Below are 18,162 nucleotides of genomic sequence, written 5' to 3' on the forward strand. Positions count from 1 at the left end.
ATTCCATGGTATAGATTTTGATATGATGTTGAACTGCAAGTATTGTTTCTAACATGAGTTTCCAACTCTTATGCAATTCTTTAATGTCATCCTCCTCTACAATTCTCAGTCTTGTAAGTATTCTAATACCACATAACCTCACTGAGAGACTTGTAAATTTAAGGAAACTGCAAACTCTGGAAAGGAAACAGTATAAAAGAAAAAGAGAGTGACCATGAGGATCATTGGATAAGATTCATTTGTTTACAGATCCAAGATTATACACAGAACCTGGTTTTTAGTATAGTGATGGAAAACAAAATAAATGAAGTATTTTCAAGATTACTATGATACCTCAGCAAAAGGAGCTCTTTAGAAATGTAATAAAATGGATAGAAAATTTATTGTTGGATTCAGAAATGTATTCACAATTCATAACCATGAAACAATTTACTATAATATCCTCTACAACTACTAAAGACATTCCACTAAATTTGCACTGAAACACATTGAATATTGATACATTAATTCTGACCAATAATTTAGTATTAGGCTTCTAAGTTTTACTCTTTAAATTTGGAGGCCATCCTAACTCCAGAATTCTACTGTTGTTATGCTTTAGATGATTTGTTCCCTGTAGAGCTCAAAGGATATACAGACACCAATTTTAAAAATTTTATTTCCAATCACATTTTAATCCAAAAATCTCCTACTGTGTCACCATTAAGTTCACTGTTGTCATGTTTATTGTTTATCATTCCATGCCTATTCTAGACACAGCTGGTAAAGCAAGTTCTGTTTTACTAAGATGTTCTGTGCTGGAGCCATACAAAATTTTGAGTATTACTGTAATTTGTGACTTTAAATCCACAGTTGCCATTTTCTTTAATGGTTCAGTTTGATTACAGACAAAAGCCTCCAAATTCCACACAATCCTGTTTCATGTTTGATTTTTTACAGTCTTCATAATGACCTACAGTTTCAATTGCATACAGGTCTACAACCTACCACTGAACAGTGTATCAGCTTCACATACTGCCATTTATGAGATTAATGTACTGGAATTTAAATTGTAAAATAATTTACAGTCAGAGAATTGCTCTGAGTAAAAAAGTTAGCCCCAGACTGTTTTTTGGGAGAAAGGGAAGTTTATCACAGGTACAATTTAAAACTGCAGCAAAAAAATAATGACACAATAGTATTTTGATTTGTATACCAAACATGGACTGTTATAAAAAATATGTCAAATTTTACCTGCTCTAAAGGACAACTTGTATGAAATACACTTAACAATTATCTTTCCCACTTCACATAAAAGACTATAATGGATACAAGTTAATGGCTGAGTATTGTTTCATAACTGCTTACCTCAAGAAAATCTTTAGGTGCATAAACAGGCCGGAAGAGGCTTAGATCTGAAATAAGAGTTCAATGACACTGTGTTAAAACAAAAGGTGAAAAAAAGACACACCATATCTGTAACACCATGTAGCAATTTGAATAACATGGTACAGTGAAGATCAAAATAACCTTATTACACATATCATGCCTACAACCAGCACATTTCTCTCTGGATTATGCTGATAGTACCTTAGTTTTGTAAACCCCAAGAAGTGGAGGGTTAAGGTCCCTTCCAACCCAAACCATTCTATGAAGTGAACAGCAGTCAGGGAAGGCTTTTACTTAATTTTCATAAGTCTTTAGACCAAACAATTCTTAGACATGGGAGAGATAAGAAATTCAAAATCAAGATATTTTTTAACAGCTTAGATTGTTGAATGACACATACTTAGGTCAAATGAAAACCAGGGAGTCATCATAAACAATCCATGAAAATTATGTGCCATCAAACAGGTGGTACTGTGATACAAACTACTACCTTTGCAAAATCCTTTAGTTTAAGAACTTGGATATGAACTAAAAAGGCAGTTAGTTTTGCTTTCCAAAAGTATATCCCTGATTATTCTGTGCAAGAGTTATTTTTATCTTCTGTCAAGAAAAAGTCTGATCTTAATTATCCATAGTTCTGAACATTTTCTTTCTATTAGCCTGAGTTCAGACACTAAGAGGAGCTGTGTCCTGATTGTATAAATCTCTAAAGTACTGGAATATGGAGTGTCATACCATAATCTCTCAGTGATGATTCAATTAGTATGATTTCTTGAAATAACAATTAAATAAATATTTATTCATAACGACATATTATCAATGAGAAAAAAGATTGAAATCAATTTGCCTTGAAGAGATTAGATTAATCTTTGAGTGATAAGTAAAATGTGCATTCTACCCTTCTACACACAAAAATGTAATGCATGTAGATTTAGTTGACCTTACCTGGCTCATCAGTTCCCATTTCATTCCATTTATTAAGCAGTTCTTTCTGTTCACTTACCGGCCTCTGAAAGGCATAAAAAGTAACACTTCCTTTTTTTTAACAGAATGAATAAAAACATGCCTATTTTCAAATATGTATGTATTAGTATATCACACTATAAAAAATAACAACACAATCTTATTCACTTACAAACTATCCCCAGCCTGAAGGTGTATTATACTGTAGAAAGCCCAGGTTCCATTTCCAGGGAAAAAGGAACCCATTTAATAGTTTCAGGTGTTTACTAATGAATTTTAGCTTATCTAGTACTCAGTTTCATGCTACTGATGATTTACTGCCCATTCCATAGAGATGCTGGATTTACTCCTTCCCTGGCAGTCACAAAAAGCAAACACAGCTGCATCCTTTATCTCATGATGAACCACAGACGTTCTGCCACCTATCACAGAGGTGCAACAGTAGAATGAACAAAAAAATTGTAACGTTACTTCCTAATTCCATGATCTTTAAAATTGAAGCCTCTAAATTAATGAAAAAAACCCAAAAGAAAATGGACCAGAATGCATGACAAACAAAATCAACTGCAGCCTCCTCCAGCACACAGAGCACATCTGTATCACACACAGGTTGCACAGCTACAAGTTACACAGGTGAGTCTGCACACAAAATGCTCTGTTTAAGAGCAATGAACGCTGTAATTGGCTTTCCAGCATGCTGCTCCCTCAAGAGAATAATTGCTGCAACAGCCAAGAGGATAATCTACCTATGGCCTTCATCTTCTCCCAAGTTGAGCTGACACATTCATTTCCACTATCCCTGAAATTATTCTGCATTAAAATTACTTGGCTATTAGGCCTGTAGGTCTTGATAATCATGTGTAGAATGAACATTACAAGTGTTCAAGACAAGGCCTAATTTAAAAAAAAGTCAGTCTGACAACATAAAATTAACAACACATTACCTTCTGAGCTAGTGGGATACTGAGTTCTGTGCACATGCTGTTCAGACTTTTTAGAATTCGTTTTTCCCAGCTTCCCTAAAACACACACAAAAATAAATTATAGGGAATTTCTTTTTCCTGAAAACTGCATTTATCATGTAATAACAAGCAGCTTTTTGAAGTCATGCATAAGAAAGAATAGGAAGAGTCACTGGCTGATATCTAAAGCAATGTTAAGGGAATATTTACATTCTTCTTTACATGAACAATAGATCAAACAGATTGCTTAATTTAAAACACAATAAAAACCCCAGAAAATTCAGTTGTTCATATTTCAGATGTCAAAGAAAGCATGTATTTCACAATTATTGATCAAAACACCAGGCTGAACGGGGACCTCAAGGATCATTTGGTCCAAAATTTCTTGGCAAAGCACAGTCTAGAGAAAACGGGCCAGCACCCTCTTCAGCTGAATCTTAGTGTCCAGTTTTGGAGTATCCACTATTTCCCTGGTGAGATTATTGTAATAGCTGATTTTTCTCAATATGAAAAATTTTCCTCTTGTGTCCAATCAGAATCTCCTCATTACCTCTCATCTTTTCCATGTGACTCCTTGTAAAAAAGGGGTCTTCATCTTCTCTGTAGCCACCCTTTCAATACTGAAACATGGATAAGGTCTCACCTAAGCCTTCTCTTCTCAAGGCTGAACAATCTCAGATCTCTCCTATGACATGCTTCCCAGTTCATTGATCACCTTTGTGGCCCTTCTCTGGACCCTCTCCAGCCTGTCCACATCTCTTTTGTACACTGGAGATCAAAACTGAGCACAGAACTCCAAATGTGACCTGACAACCACAAGTAGAGTAGGATAATGACTTCTTTCTCTCTGCTGGTTGATGCCTCTCTTGATGCAACCCATCATCCTGTTGCCTTTCTTTGCCATAACAGTGCACTGTTCACTTGTATGGAGCTTGTTCTCCACCAGCTCCTTTGGGTTCATCTCCACAGAGTTGCCTCCCGGTCAGGTAAATCCCAGCCTGTGCTGCACTCCTTGGTTATGTTTTCCCACAAGCAAAACATAATGCTCTTGTTATTCCACTCTTCCAGCATATCCAAGCCTTTCTGAAAGGTGGCTCTACCTTCCGAAATGCAACTTCCCCACTCAGTGGTACCACTGGAAAACTTCATCAGGGTATACTTGATGTCATCAAAATTAAGGGAGGACAGGGGGCAGGGGGAAGGGAATACCATGGATATGCTTCAAGATATAAAAACTACAAAAGAAACCCAGAAGAAGCAGATGGCAGCTGTGCAAGACTGAGAACCAGCTCAATTCAAGGAGCAATGGAGGTCAGTACTCTTGATGTGACTGACAACTGCCAGACCAGACATTAATCCACTTACTGCATTGGGGATGCAACATGTTAGCATAAAACTCTTATGGATAGTCTTAAGCTGTGCCATAATTCAGCCTTCAAGACTCTGCCAAATAAAGGGTGTTAAAATAAATGCAAAAAAGTGAAGAAAAAAAAAGTAAGAGTTACACAGCCTTTCCAAGCAAGATATCCTACTCTCTCTCCAGGACAGTGGAGTCACCTGCAGCGAGCACAAACCATGCACTGTCCTTCACCGAAATAAAAGGCAGAGGCAGAGCTCATAAAGTAATTTTATTGATGAGAACAATACATTTTACAAGATGATTCCTCTAGTTTTATGAAGAAATTTAACACTAAGAAAACACAGTATTAGGATTGCTATGATTACAATTATAACATTCAATAAAATAGTTGAAACTGAGGAAGGCAGTACTGCAATTTGAAAACTACTTCATAGAATCATAGAATGGTTTCCAGTACCTAAAGGGCTTATCAGAAAGCTGGAGAGGGACATTTCAGCAGGCATATGTAGTGATAGGACAAACGGACATGGGTTTAAACTGAAAGGGTAGATTTAGATGAGATATGAGAAAGAAATACTTTACTGTGAGGGTGGTGAGACAGTGGAACAGGTTGCTCAGAGAAGCTGTGGATGCCTCATCCTTGAAAGTGTTCAAGGCCAGGCTGGATGGGGCTTGTAGCAACCTGATCTAGTAGAAGGTGTCCCTGCAGGGAGGGTTGAAACTAGATGATTTTTAAGGTCCCTTCCAAAGCAAACCATTTCACAAGTCTATGAATTACAGCATTGCTAGTAATTGCCATTGATGCTCTAACCTTTACTAGAAATCTGTTTTTCTTTCGAGGTAGTGAAAACAATATAAAAAGTACAATCTGCCACCTTTTGAGGTGGAAGAACCATTTTGAAAACAGAACCATTTCTAGGAGAAGAAGGGTTAATTATGAACATTTTAGTATCTACTCTAGAAAAATCCTAATTTAGATTTAATTACTAATTCAAAGTCATTCCAATAACTGATATCAAAGATGGTTTTCTGGCAGTATTATCCTTCTTTCCAGAATTCTGAAGGATAAAAAAATTAATTAAGACAGAAGAAGATAAAGAAATTGTCAACAAACTCATAACAATGGAATTAGCATCATAAATGGTGACTATGACTAATAAATATAGAATATGGACAACATTTCTCTGCCAAAACATTCTTTTCCAGCTGCTGCAATGCTAAAATAAAGTGAAAAAATATACCTACAAATAAAATAAAACCAGTCTTCTATTTTCAAAACATTATTTAGGTTTTCAGCACCTATGGAAGTAAATGAGTAAGTTTCCACTTTATTTCTCTTCAAAAAGGTATTAGAAACCTGTATGCTTGCATTTTAGCTATTTGCAAATATTTTCAACAAAATCATCCAAACACTGATTTTTATTTCTTTTTAATCAAAAAGAGTAACAAACCAAAAGCTATTTGTGATTCAACTGATCTAATGACAATTGTTTTCTTACAGACCCTTTATCTACAGTAATAAATGAGTGTCACCTTGAAAATCAAACACTTGCATGTATCTCTGGGTTTAGAAAAGATAATGTTAGTTCCCTTACTCTGTATTTATTACTATTTTTCAACTATTATAATTTACTAGTATTTCTCAATGGAAAGGATTCACAAGTCTTTATCAGAGAGTTGTTTTTCAAGTATGGCTTTGAAAGAGCATCTACTGGTTTTGGTTGGGATGGAAGTAATTTTCTTCAAGGTAGGAGGTATGGCACTGTGTTTTGGAGTCAGGACCAAAAGAGTGATAGGTGATAACATACCAATCTTTTGGCTGTTGCTGAAAAGCACATACAGAGTTCCAAGGTCTGTTCTGTTTCTGATGCTCCCTCAGTAGCAGGGAGGCTGGGGATGCACAAGAAATTGGGAGGGAACAGAGCTAGAACAGATGAGCCCAAGTAAGCAAAGGGATATTCCAGACTATACAACATCATGCTCTGAATAAAAAAGCAGAAGAAAAGTTGCCTGCTGATGGACAGTAGTGCATGTATTCCTATTTTGCTTTGTTGGCATGTGTAGCTTTTGCTTTGCCCATTAAACTGTCTTGACAACAAGATTTCTCACTTTTGCCCTTCCAGTTCTCTCCCATTTTGCTGGGGGCAGTGAGCAAGTGGCTGAGCTCCAGGGTTAACCCACCCCCGAGGACATGGATGACTAATATCCTTTGAAACAGGGCAATCAAATTTTGAAACTAGCAAAGATAGGACTTCTCATTTTTAAATTACTGGAATAACAGGCCTTTCCAAATAAAGCCAAAAATACTGGTTACTCCAAGTATTATACACATTTTATAAACTAATAACCAGTGAAACTGCTGTAGACAAACATACACATAGATAGATACCTCTCTGTGGGGTTTGCATTAATAAACTCATAAGAGTGATTATTTTCAGGCAGCAAATTGTGGCATTACATTTCACATCACAGAAGAAAAACTGGTTATTCTTTGTCTCCAAAGCTAAAGACTGAAACCTTGGACAGCAAGGTAAGACTTCTTGGAATAAACAACAGCATGATTGTAAAAGTAACCCAATTTGTTCAATACCTGTAAAAGAATATTGCAATGTATTTCTAGGCATGGCTGAATTAAATACATTTTTATCCTTATCTCAGATGTTTTGGTTAGACCATATTCTTGAAGCTTTTTATTTTCATTTTTATGTGGAATTTTCTTATTTATTTCAAATGGCATACATTGGCAAAAAATAAAACCAGTTAAGCGAAAAATATATTTTTCCTGACACCGGGAAATCCTCACTTAATCTTTATGGTCCAGTTTCTCTTATTCTCCTTCAATATGCCATAAGCTCCTTAGCTTTATATTTTTCATCTTCCTTTCACGTTTTTAAGTACTAAATATATCTCTGCTTTCTGAAGATCTCAGTATCTCTGCAGCCTATTACCCTTCATTGCAAAGCTGCCTGTGTATCTTCAAGAAAATGTTTCTGTAACCCTAAGTGAAATAAACTATAGCTACTCTTTTTCTTCTTCTCAATAAAATGAAATTTTCTTCTTTGACATATTCACATCATCTCTACTCTACATTTTTCACCCACCTGTCATTATATCCTACTTGTTTCATGGCTGGAGAATTACTTGAGCAGTTTTGTACGTATGTAAAATGTCACATATATGATATTACTACTAACTTTGATGCAATTACAAATCTGTGCTTTTCCTAAGCATTTTTCCTAGAAATTGCACAATAACATTCTACAGAGTAAATTTCAAATAGTCTCATTAAAGATCTGATATGAATGGTAAAACTGAAAACCACCCACCTGTGCTTTCCTCATATAGGCTAAAGGTTCTTTAATATGCTCAGGTGGTGCTGCAGGATGACAGAGCGAAGGAAACCTTAAAGAAAATACAGTACACTTTAAAGGTGCAGATTCTTTATTTTGCTTAATTAATCCTGTATCTGTAAAAGTAAACATAAACTTCTTTCAGGAGCACTAGTATAAAAATGCAATGCATGTTGATCAAAACTAAAAATTATTTTTAAAAGTATTTTTTCCTCATCCATTCTATGGATACAAACAATATAACAATATGTAAGAATTAATAGCATTTCAACATTCGTTTTTCTTATATTAAAAATAATGCTCCCTTATAATTTCACATATTTGTACAATAAAAATCAAGTAATAACATTTAAAATCAGGTATTTTAAAAGTGTATTCTCTTCCCAACATCATGTCATCTTTATGATTCCTCGGAACTTTCTGTCTCCAGGGCATCAAATTTTTCAAGAGACAATTTTTTTTTTGGACCATTTCTTTTCAAAAATCAATAATGAGCATGTACATCAGTTAGACCAAATAGAACTTTGGGGTGTTAACCCAAGCAAAGTTGAATATCCACTCATTAATTACATTGTGCCAAAATATAAAAGCTGAAGCAAAAATTAAAAATAAAAAACCACCCCCACAAAATACCAGTTTATTTTCCAGCAGTGCAGACTACTTCCAATGAGTTACTGCCAAACATTTTAACCAGTTTAATTTTAAAGTCTCAAACGTCTTTCAGGAAACCAAATTTACATACAGCTTCTCTAATAGTTAGCCTGAATTTTCATTTGTTTACATGCATTCAGTCAGTTCCTACCATATGTTTTTGGGAAATACTTCCCAAATTTCTTCCCATTTTTAATTGATAAGGTCATTCTTTGACTTGCTGCAAATGAGTTCTGGATTACTCTGTCCCTATGTGTAAAATGGAATCAATATTAACAGACTTCAGCAATGCTGTTTCTCAGCTTTTCCACAATGCTTATGAAATCTTGGTATTCTCAGTTGATTTCAGTTTTCCAGGGTTAATTTCATTGTTTTGGTCCTTATTCCCTGAACTCAAAGAAAGCATAAGCATTAGCCCTAGAGACAGGTAAATATTTTTGCCTGGAAAGACATGATGAAGATGAATCCTTAAACTCTAATAAGTTTCTATAAATTAGAAAAAATAGATTTCCATACAGATTTCTTACTTTATAGTTGCACTTATGGCTACATCTATTACACAATTCACCTTTCTAATGTGCCAGAATGTGCCAGCAACTTATGCTCCCCAGAAGTCTAATCTAAAGTTTGCTGAACAACAGTAAAAAGGAAACTTGATAAATTTTAGTGTTTATCCATATTTTAGTGTTTATCCATATCCCAAGCATGATGAGCACTGATCTGAGAGATTCAATATCTTTAAGATTTTTAAAAACAATTAATATAACAAATATGTGCAATGCTGTGGTAAATGTCTGCAAATAATTAAAACTCAATTGTAGCAACTTCCTCATCTACATAACTGCTGGTACCTTTAGAAGCAAAGCAACAAAGAAAATACTAAAGTAACTAGAAAGTCTGGTGATTTGGTGGTATTTGTTTCACTCATTCTTTAAAATGTTCTTGAGTCCAGTATTTTCACTAGGATCAAACAGAAATAATTGCACTTTCAAAACAGAAATGGTTGGTATGACAGATCCTGCACATACAGTAACACATCATACGACTACATAAACAAATAAATCAAAAGTGTCATGTGAGTAGAAGTCATTAAATACAATTGTTGAATAAACTCACACGTTGAGTTCGCTATAAACAGCATTCTGAAGCTTCTTTTCCCAACCTGTTACAATAAAAAAATGAGCAGAAGACAGCTTCAGGAATTAATACTAACAGAACATGAATCAGAGTTTGCTTTGCAGTCACTGGAGTTTTCTGTCTGTGCTCAGTTCCTGTCTACCTACCAGACAGACAGGAAGAGATGAAGAAACCTCAATCTAATTAAGACAGGAAAACTACAAGTTGAGACCTGTATAAAGACTGAATATCCTTTATTTCCATCTGCTGTTCAAATAATTACAACACAGTTTTGGTTAAAAATTACATCCTATTTTTCCAAAGCCATAATTTTATTAAAACATGTATTAATAGACACAGCGTTCCTGATGATTATAAATCTTAAATCACTTATCATATAATCTTCACATTATAATTACATAGCCTAAAACTTCTAATGCAAATTGGAAATTTAACTAAGCTAAAATTTTCAAGAGTCCCGCCATGATTTCCATTTTCAGAAGTGACTAAACTCTCATATCACTCAGAACATTCAAAAAAATTACCAGTATCTTATAAAAATGTTTTCCAAAATGCTGACAGAATGCAATAACATTTTCCCTTTAAATTTCTCTATCTGGTATAATAATCTGGAATCACTGAAGTTTGCTTCTGGCTCCTGTCCATGACAAGACACCAAGCTGCCCAAAGTACTATTTTCACCTTTTAAGATATAAATGTGCTTACATAGATCTATACTAGTCACAAAAGTATAAAAAGTATTGCAAACCTGATGTCTTCAGATAATCCTTAATATCTTCTTTTAGTGATTCCAGCTTAATTTCTGGTTTGTGTAGGCTAACCTACCATGAAAAATTAATAAATTAATAAATAAATAAGCATCAAGCACCAAAGAGAAAGTAAATTGCATGATTTACATTCCGAAGTAGGACCTACACATCCTTAAGGTTACACAAAGCAAACTTCTTCCTTGAGCAATTGCAATGGTGGCTAAAAACATCAGTCAACTTTTTTCTCACTCCATGTCTGTCTTTCACATCTCTGCTACAAGCTGTATGTGGGGAAGGAGAGAAGAAGGGAGCAGGAGTACACAGTGACATATCAGATTAATATTCTGAGCAAGTATCCCACATACTTAGCACAAATGTTAGACTGTAAACATTAAGGAATTGGTCATAAATATATACAAACTCATGCAAAAAACGAGAAGCCACTCACTTTATTTTACCTGAATCAAACAGAAAACATTCTATAAATCCTCCCTTAACCTCCCACAGTTCACCTCTTTCAGGTATGTCATTTTCAAACAAAAAAACCCCAACTGTGCATCAAACATTCCCCACTGCAGCTGTGACTGCTGGGTATGTGTGACCTCTTGTAAGGAAATGCACTCAGTACAGACAATTGGGCACCAAACAGCTTTACAGCCACACCATGACACTACCACACAGATGGTGCTACAGATTTTTCAGCAACAGCAGGACCAGCTGCTACAGCATCTCCTTCTACAGCCAGACCAAGAGGAGAAAACAAATACACCACAAAGGTCCAAAAGGACAACAGGCAGAGACTCAGAAGACTTTGTGAAGGGACTTCTAATATGTATTTTTCTGAGCACAAGATGTGGCAATAGTTGATTAACATTAGACAATAAAGTTACAGGTTTAGAAAAAAAATAGCTAAACTGTGCACCAGCTTGGGCAGTTTGCCTGCCCTGACAGCACTGCTGACTGCATGGCATGCTTTAGGCCCCACACAGCTAAACTCCACAATCCTATAATTTGCCTTACAATTGATGTGTGGCAAAGGATGTTTCTGTGCTGCACAGCGTCCAGAAAAGCTGGTTTAGGTGAATTCATAATGCAGAATTTTAAGGAAACCTTTCCATTTTCCCTAGCTGAAAACAGGCCAATAATGTAGAGACTGACAGCATCAGCATTTCTGCTCATATTTTAAGTCACCCTGTCATTACAGAAAAGGAAGGCTTTTATATTTGGTTTATTGACTGCAATAGCAAAGAGCCTGTAAGGATACTGTCTGAGAAAGAAAGGCCATCATAAGCACAGACCACAAGGAATGGTAAGCTGCATGACTCCTATGTCAAATGACAAGCACATATTCCATTCAGCACAACACTAAAAGCTGGCAAAGGATCACTGCAAAGGTCAGGGAAACAAAGATTTTCATGAGAGTTCTTGAGCAGCTCACAAAATACCCGGTTAAGCAACAGCCTCGAGGAGTATTTTGTGAAGGATTCCTCCTGAACCTACTTTAGTGGAAAGTCCTGTGTTCATTTTCAACCAACGTATGTCAGGCTGAGGGTTTTTTCTGCAGCAAGGCAGCAGTTTTGTACCTTTCCTGTAGGAATTTTAAATAAAGTAACACACATCAAGCTGGGCAGATTTTGCAGTACTGTTCCTCAGGTTTTGTGCACCCTTTTGTAAATGTTCAACTTCGTCTTCTGGGTTAAATACAGCTAATTTTAATCTCAAGGTCCACGGGGCACTCACCTGTCAGGCCTGGTACATTTGCTTTTTAGATATGCAAAAAACCCCCTTACAACTACAATCATTGACAGGTAATGAATCACACACAAAAAAAGTTTCTGTAAAATCTACTAAAAAGTGGGCTAATTGTCTTGACACTGTAAACAGCACAAGAAATGATGGAAGTGCAATCAAAATAGTATTTTAATTCTCTGCTGTTCACACATTTGTGAGCTCTTGGCTTATTAAGGAAAGTCTGACACTTCTACTGACAACTCTCAGGGGGGTTTTTGGTAGATTCCTGGAAATTCTGGAAATAAAAAAGCCTGGCTAGGGTTCATTAGGAAAAAACCCACCTTGATGAGATTTGTACTGATGAACTGAATTCATTTCCTGCATGATCAAAATGCAGCACACATCCAGGCAGAACTACAGACTCCAAATACAAACATCTTGATGAAAGAGTATCTTACTTCTAGAAGAAAATAATATCTGGTACTATAAGGAGACTATCACAAAGACAGTAAGCAATAAGGGGAACATTCTACGACGACAAAGGGTGGCAGCCAGACCAGGGAAAAAAGTCACAATATTCAGAGGCTGAGTCAGGCCAACACAGAGCCCTGAAAGGAAACAAGGGATGAATGTAGTCCATTCCAGCAAGAAAAAAACGAATTATTTTTAATAAATGTTAATGCCAAACAGTTTCTATTCCCATAAACTAGGATTGTGCATAATCTTATGGATGGGGCACTGGGGTCCAGGTGCTGGGTGTTCACATTCTTGCAAATAAAGAAGCAAATGCCTGTTAGACATTCATAAACCAAGCTCCCATTACAGCATTTGTTGGCACCCTCTGTTCTTCAGCTGTACATAACAGTAGAACAGTTTGGGGACTTTAAAAATTCTGCCATACTTTCTGGTGGCACTTGCAATCCTTTGTGTACATCCTCTTTGCCTTCCCTTTTGGCAAGGTGTCCTGCTGAGAGCTGGGCAGTTACCACTGTAAGTGATGCTCTAAAAGTACATTCTCCATGCCTGGATGTCAAGATGGAAGAAAATCCAGACACTCAACACTGATGTGGCTGAAAGGAAGCAAAAGGACAGCACAGCACCAGGATAAAAAAGTTGGTGGGTGTAGTAAATTGATTCACAGGGCAACTGAACATGGAGATCAACCTATGTGCAAATCAGCATCTAAATTGGAAATGGCATTCAGTCATGGCTGGAGCAGCAATGATCAAGCAAGAGGACAGATGACCCAACAACCACAGCACCCAAAGAAGTAAAGGAAAATAGCTAGAGGACCAGAAACACACCGCAAAGAGGAGGCTTGACAGAACAAAGTGTTCCAGCATAACTATTTCTTTTCTCAACAAGAATAAACACTGCAGAGAAGTGATCCAACTATACTGAAATGTGGAACTGCATCAGGTGAACACATATTTTTATCCTGGGGCAAACAGTTCTGCAAATAACTTTACACAATCTAAATATTTTTACAGGCTATCCACCACCATTTCCCTTCAAAGCCTTTTTGGTTTAGATAAGCATGTACCCTATCAAAGCATTTATTACTTACTGCTCATTATGATTTTGCACAAGTGCACAATGTTTTTCCCTTTTATTGCTCTCATTTCACAAATTACAATAAAGGATACTCCCCAAATATAGTCTAACTTTAGCAGAAGTAAATTCAATGAAAAATAATATAAATATTCACCATTCCTTATGCACTCCATTCCACCATAACTGGACTTTATCAGGATCAATCTGACTTGGTAAAAACCACTTCAAGTACAACCACAAAAATTTTAATACAAACACTCTCTAACAAAATTTAAAATCCTATAACTTTAAGGGAGGGATCTGGGACTTGGTTTATACATTTCTGCAAGAGAAAGAATAGTAATTTTGAGTCTAACTAAACAAATTTCAGTAAGTACAAAACCCTGATTACACTGACAATTTTCCAACCCTTCTACATTTCTACATTAATTACACTAAGGGAAAAAATACAATGAACGTTCTTATATAAGTAAAAATAACCTAGCATTGTAAACAGAGAGCTTCAATCAGCCTTATACAGGAGTAAACAGTTTCAAATGTTATGTTGTGCTACAAGACATGCAGGGTATATTTTAATAATGTAATTTTGATGTTTTAATAAATTTTCCAGGTTTTATTTGAATATAGATTATTGAAATAAAATATACAAGGTAAAAAATAGAATCTACATTACTAAAAAAGTAATACTCTGCCAATCAAGCTTGCATTGCTTCTGAACTCCATCATCTGTTCAACATATACTCAACTGGATTCCATTTAAAGTTCACTGGACTGCAAATGTTACTGCTGAACCATTTCAAACAAAGTATAAGCTCTGTCAGGAGGGGACAGTAAGTCCTTTGCTAAATACGATGCATGAAAATGAATCTTTAATTATCTATGATGACTCATGAGCCTACAGATTTATTTGCTAATTTTTATTAAATAAATGCTACATTGCACAGAAACATTCTCCCCCTTAATTTGATCTTATTTTAAGGTGGGATCAGTATCAATTTCTTTTTTTTTAAGCATTGGAGAAAAATGTCATGAAACTAATCCCCTCAGGTATCTTGCAAACCATTCACTCCAGACAAATTAATCTGTTTACCTGCACTCCCTTCGGAAGCAAACAGCTGGACACCACCCCAGATGCAACGTCCCTCGTGCTCCCAAAGCAAGCTCCTCTCCTCCTGTGCCCCATCTGAAGGCTTGTGAAGACTCCCAGCTCTCACTTAGATTAATATTGTCTTTAAACCTTTCTGGTGTGATCACAGGTCTGCTCAAAGAATGGCAGCAGAGTCCTCTGCCCCGACAACAATCACTTCTCCTCCCCACACCTCCTTCATACCTTCAGGTACCTCCTCAAATCTGTTCTCACTTCCAAACTCCAGTGGGGATGGGGTGTCAGGGCTGATTCTTACACTCACATTACCCCTTTTAGCCCACTTGGACAGCCCTTCCCAGGCTTCTCCATCCAGCTGCCCAACTACAGATATACCTGCAAGAAACAGAACTAAGAACATCGACACAGACAATGCCTGGAGGGACTCCTTGCACTGTGAGTCTTTCATGTTCAATTTAAAACATAATTTAGAGACTTTATCTTTCATTTTGTTGTCTATTCCTCTTTTAGAAAAGTTCTTTAGGAATAAACTTCTGAGGATTTTTTGTTGGTTGGTTTTGTTGAGGGTTTTTTTCACTTCACTTATTTGCCCCTGGCCAGTAGATGTTCTGGGCAACGCTGAGTCAGACTGGTTTCTATTAGAGGTTTTCATCAGACAAAAATGAAGATGGATTAATCTGAACTGATTAATAAAGCCCAACTTATTTCAAACATGATGAAAAACGAAGTTTCCAAACTGTCTTCAAATGAAAACATACTAAAAATCCAGCATCTTTTTCATGTCTCTGAACATTCTTATTGCCAGTTCACTGACACAGATTTTCCCTAAAACAAAACTAGTAAGACTACACAAATAATTTGTTTTAAAACTACATTTTGTCATTGAAGATGTCAGTGTCTCAGATATTCTAACTACCTCTAATTCTCACCTTAAAGATATTTACAATTCAGAAAGGGAGGAGAAAAATCAAGACAAAGGCAAACATGTTTGGTTACAAACTTGCCCAGCAGAGTTGCACCTCAGAAACCAAGATGAGACTTCTCTTTTACCCCACCAACTCGAGCAGCAATTCTCCCAGTTAAAAAGTTACTATCTAATATTTTGGCTCTTGGTTATTCTTTCCTTTCAAACACACTAATAAACATGCTCAGAAGAATTCCAAAGCAAACAACAGGCACATTAACATTCCTTCCTGCATTATTCTCTCCATACTAACTGCAGGAACATTATCAGTATACCAAAACTCAACCTGCCAAAATCAACCAGACATGTTTTTCACCAAATCATCACTAACAAGCACATGACCCTACCTCTACTTTAGTCCTTGGGACAAAAACGTGATTAACTTGGCATCCCCCGAGGTAAAGCCATGACAGCAAATCATTTGGTGCCCAGACCAAAGTTATTTCAAAGAGATTGTGCATCTCAGCCCCTGACAAGCTCCGGCTCCCAGTGACAGCCCAGCACAGCCCTGGTGTGATCAGCCCATAACCACAGGGCTACTCTATCACCTCTCACAAATAACGTCAGGATATTGTGTTTTCCCCCAAATTCTATTAACTCATGGAAGAAACTGCTCATTTTAAGGTCTCCTTCTTAGACAATAAGAGATGAATTTACAAAACACAGTTTTTGTTAATACTTGAAATACTGTTTGTGAGACTGAATGGCCTCTCAAAGTTTCAGGCAATATTATAATGGACCTCATGATCCATTCTGACTCTCATGTTTTCAGAGGGTAAATACTTTTGAGCAACAAATATCAGCAAAGTTTTCTACACTAACAGATTAAGAGGAATTTAAGAGTACAATATAACTGCAGTATAAATAACTAAAACAATATGTAAGTTTCATTCTGATGTCCTGCTTCAAAAGACTTCTCAAAATACAGGATGTGTTTCCCAAACAGCCCAGAATTGCCTAAAAAGGGACCAGCCATAGGTCAAAACTGCAGCAGGTGCAGACCAAGCACTGTTAACCAGCAGACAAAAACCCCACCACATCCTATCAACAAACCAGAATACAGGTGTGATGCAATGGCAAAGAGTTCATATCTGAAAATGCAGCTTCAGAAATACCCCTTGTAATGGGAGGGAAATCAAGCATTAATTTAATACCAAGTGAAATAAAATTCAGAAACCTTCAGAATTGTGTACAGTTGTTAAGGGATGAGAAGCCCCCCACTAAGATGGGCTTTGCACCTGCACAGAACAGCAACATGACTACCCAAGCACTATAAAGAGAACAAATCTCCCACACACAAACAAACACAAATGCATGCAAGGTCAGTATAAAAAACTCTGTATCAGGGAGACCACACAGATTCCTGACAAACACAACCCTACTCATTTAATTTGGCCCTAATAATTTAAACTACAAGCTCCAAAAGGAAATTCATTTGAGAATATGTATATAGTATATATAAACTTCCCAGTCTTTCAGATCACTACACTAAACTATAGCTCTGATTTAACCTTCTATTACAAACTCTTCAAACATCTACTCTTGAGAATCAACTTGAGTATTTGTTGTCCTGATTATTTTCTTTCCCCTTAGTCTTCATGTGACTAAAATGATCTTCTGACCTACATAAATACTTTTTTTCTTCTTCTTTACAAGACATTTCTGAAACAGGGCTCTGCAAAGCTATCCTGACAGGTCTGACCGTGGTCATCACACTGTGTTTTATTTATTTCACAGGTTACTTTTATGCTGTGATTATACAGAGGTTGTGCTTGTACTGAGTGAATTGATATGCTGTCGAGTCAGGGAGGAATTCAGGCACTTCACTGCCCTTTCAGACACGAACCACCACCATGGAAAGGCACTGCTCAGGTCCTCAGTGCCCACCTGTCCACAATGGCTCTGTAAAACAGCCCCAGCAGCAGCATTTAAACACCCCACCAAGTCCTGAGCACACCAAGCTCCCCTCAGTCTCAAAACAAATTTGCCAAGTATGAAAAGACTGTGAAACCAGGTCTCACCAGTGACAGGGACTGAAGAACAAGTGCAGAGGTGAATAACCACAGCTTTTATTCAAGCAGTAGCAGAGCTGTTAGAAGAGAGCCCTGTTCTCTGCTCGTACTGGGGACAAGACCTTGAACTTGTCTCTCCACTCTCATGTTGGGCTCCTTGGGATGCAGAATCCCCCAACACTCAGCAGAGCCCAACCTCCAAACTCTTCTGTAATTCCAGCCCCACTCAAGTCATGCACATTCCCTTACTCACATA

General features: G+C 36.7%; 1 protein-coding gene across 2 annotated transcripts in view; it reads right to left on the minus strand.

Annotated features, from left to right (window-relative positions):
- The window catches only part of TBC1D19 (TBC1 domain family member 19), a 44,838-nt gene that overhangs the window by 25,511 nt on the left and 1,165 nt on the right, over positions 1 to 18,162 (minus strand). Inside the window, exons 2-7 of one of the 2 annotated variants that reach the window (XM_071556675.1) lie at positions 10,540 to 10,612; positions 9,771 to 9,816; positions 7,980 to 8,055; positions 3,276 to 3,350; positions 2,314 to 2,377; positions 1,348 to 1,394 (exon numbers count right to left, since the gene is read on the minus strand). In XM_071556675.1, the coding sequence (XP_071412776.1) occupies positions 1,348 to 1,394; positions 2,314 to 2,377; positions 3,276 to 3,350; positions 7,980 to 8,055; positions 9,771 to 9,816; positions 10,540 to 10,612 (381 nt within the window). The remainder of the gene's footprint in view (positions 1 to 1,347; positions 1,395 to 2,313; positions 2,378 to 3,275; positions 3,351 to 7,979; positions 8,056 to 9,770; positions 9,817 to 10,539; positions 10,613 to 18,162) is intronic. The other variant, XM_071556676.1, reaches the window with a different exon arrangement.

Source organism: Pithys albifrons, chromosome 5 (assembly GCF_047495875.1).
Source record: "Pithys albifrons albifrons isolate INPA30051 chromosome 5, PitAlb_v1, whole genome shotgun sequence".
NCBI classification, from domain to species: Eukaryota; Metazoa; Chordata; class Aves; order Passeriformes; family Thamnophilidae; genus Pithys; species Pithys albifrons.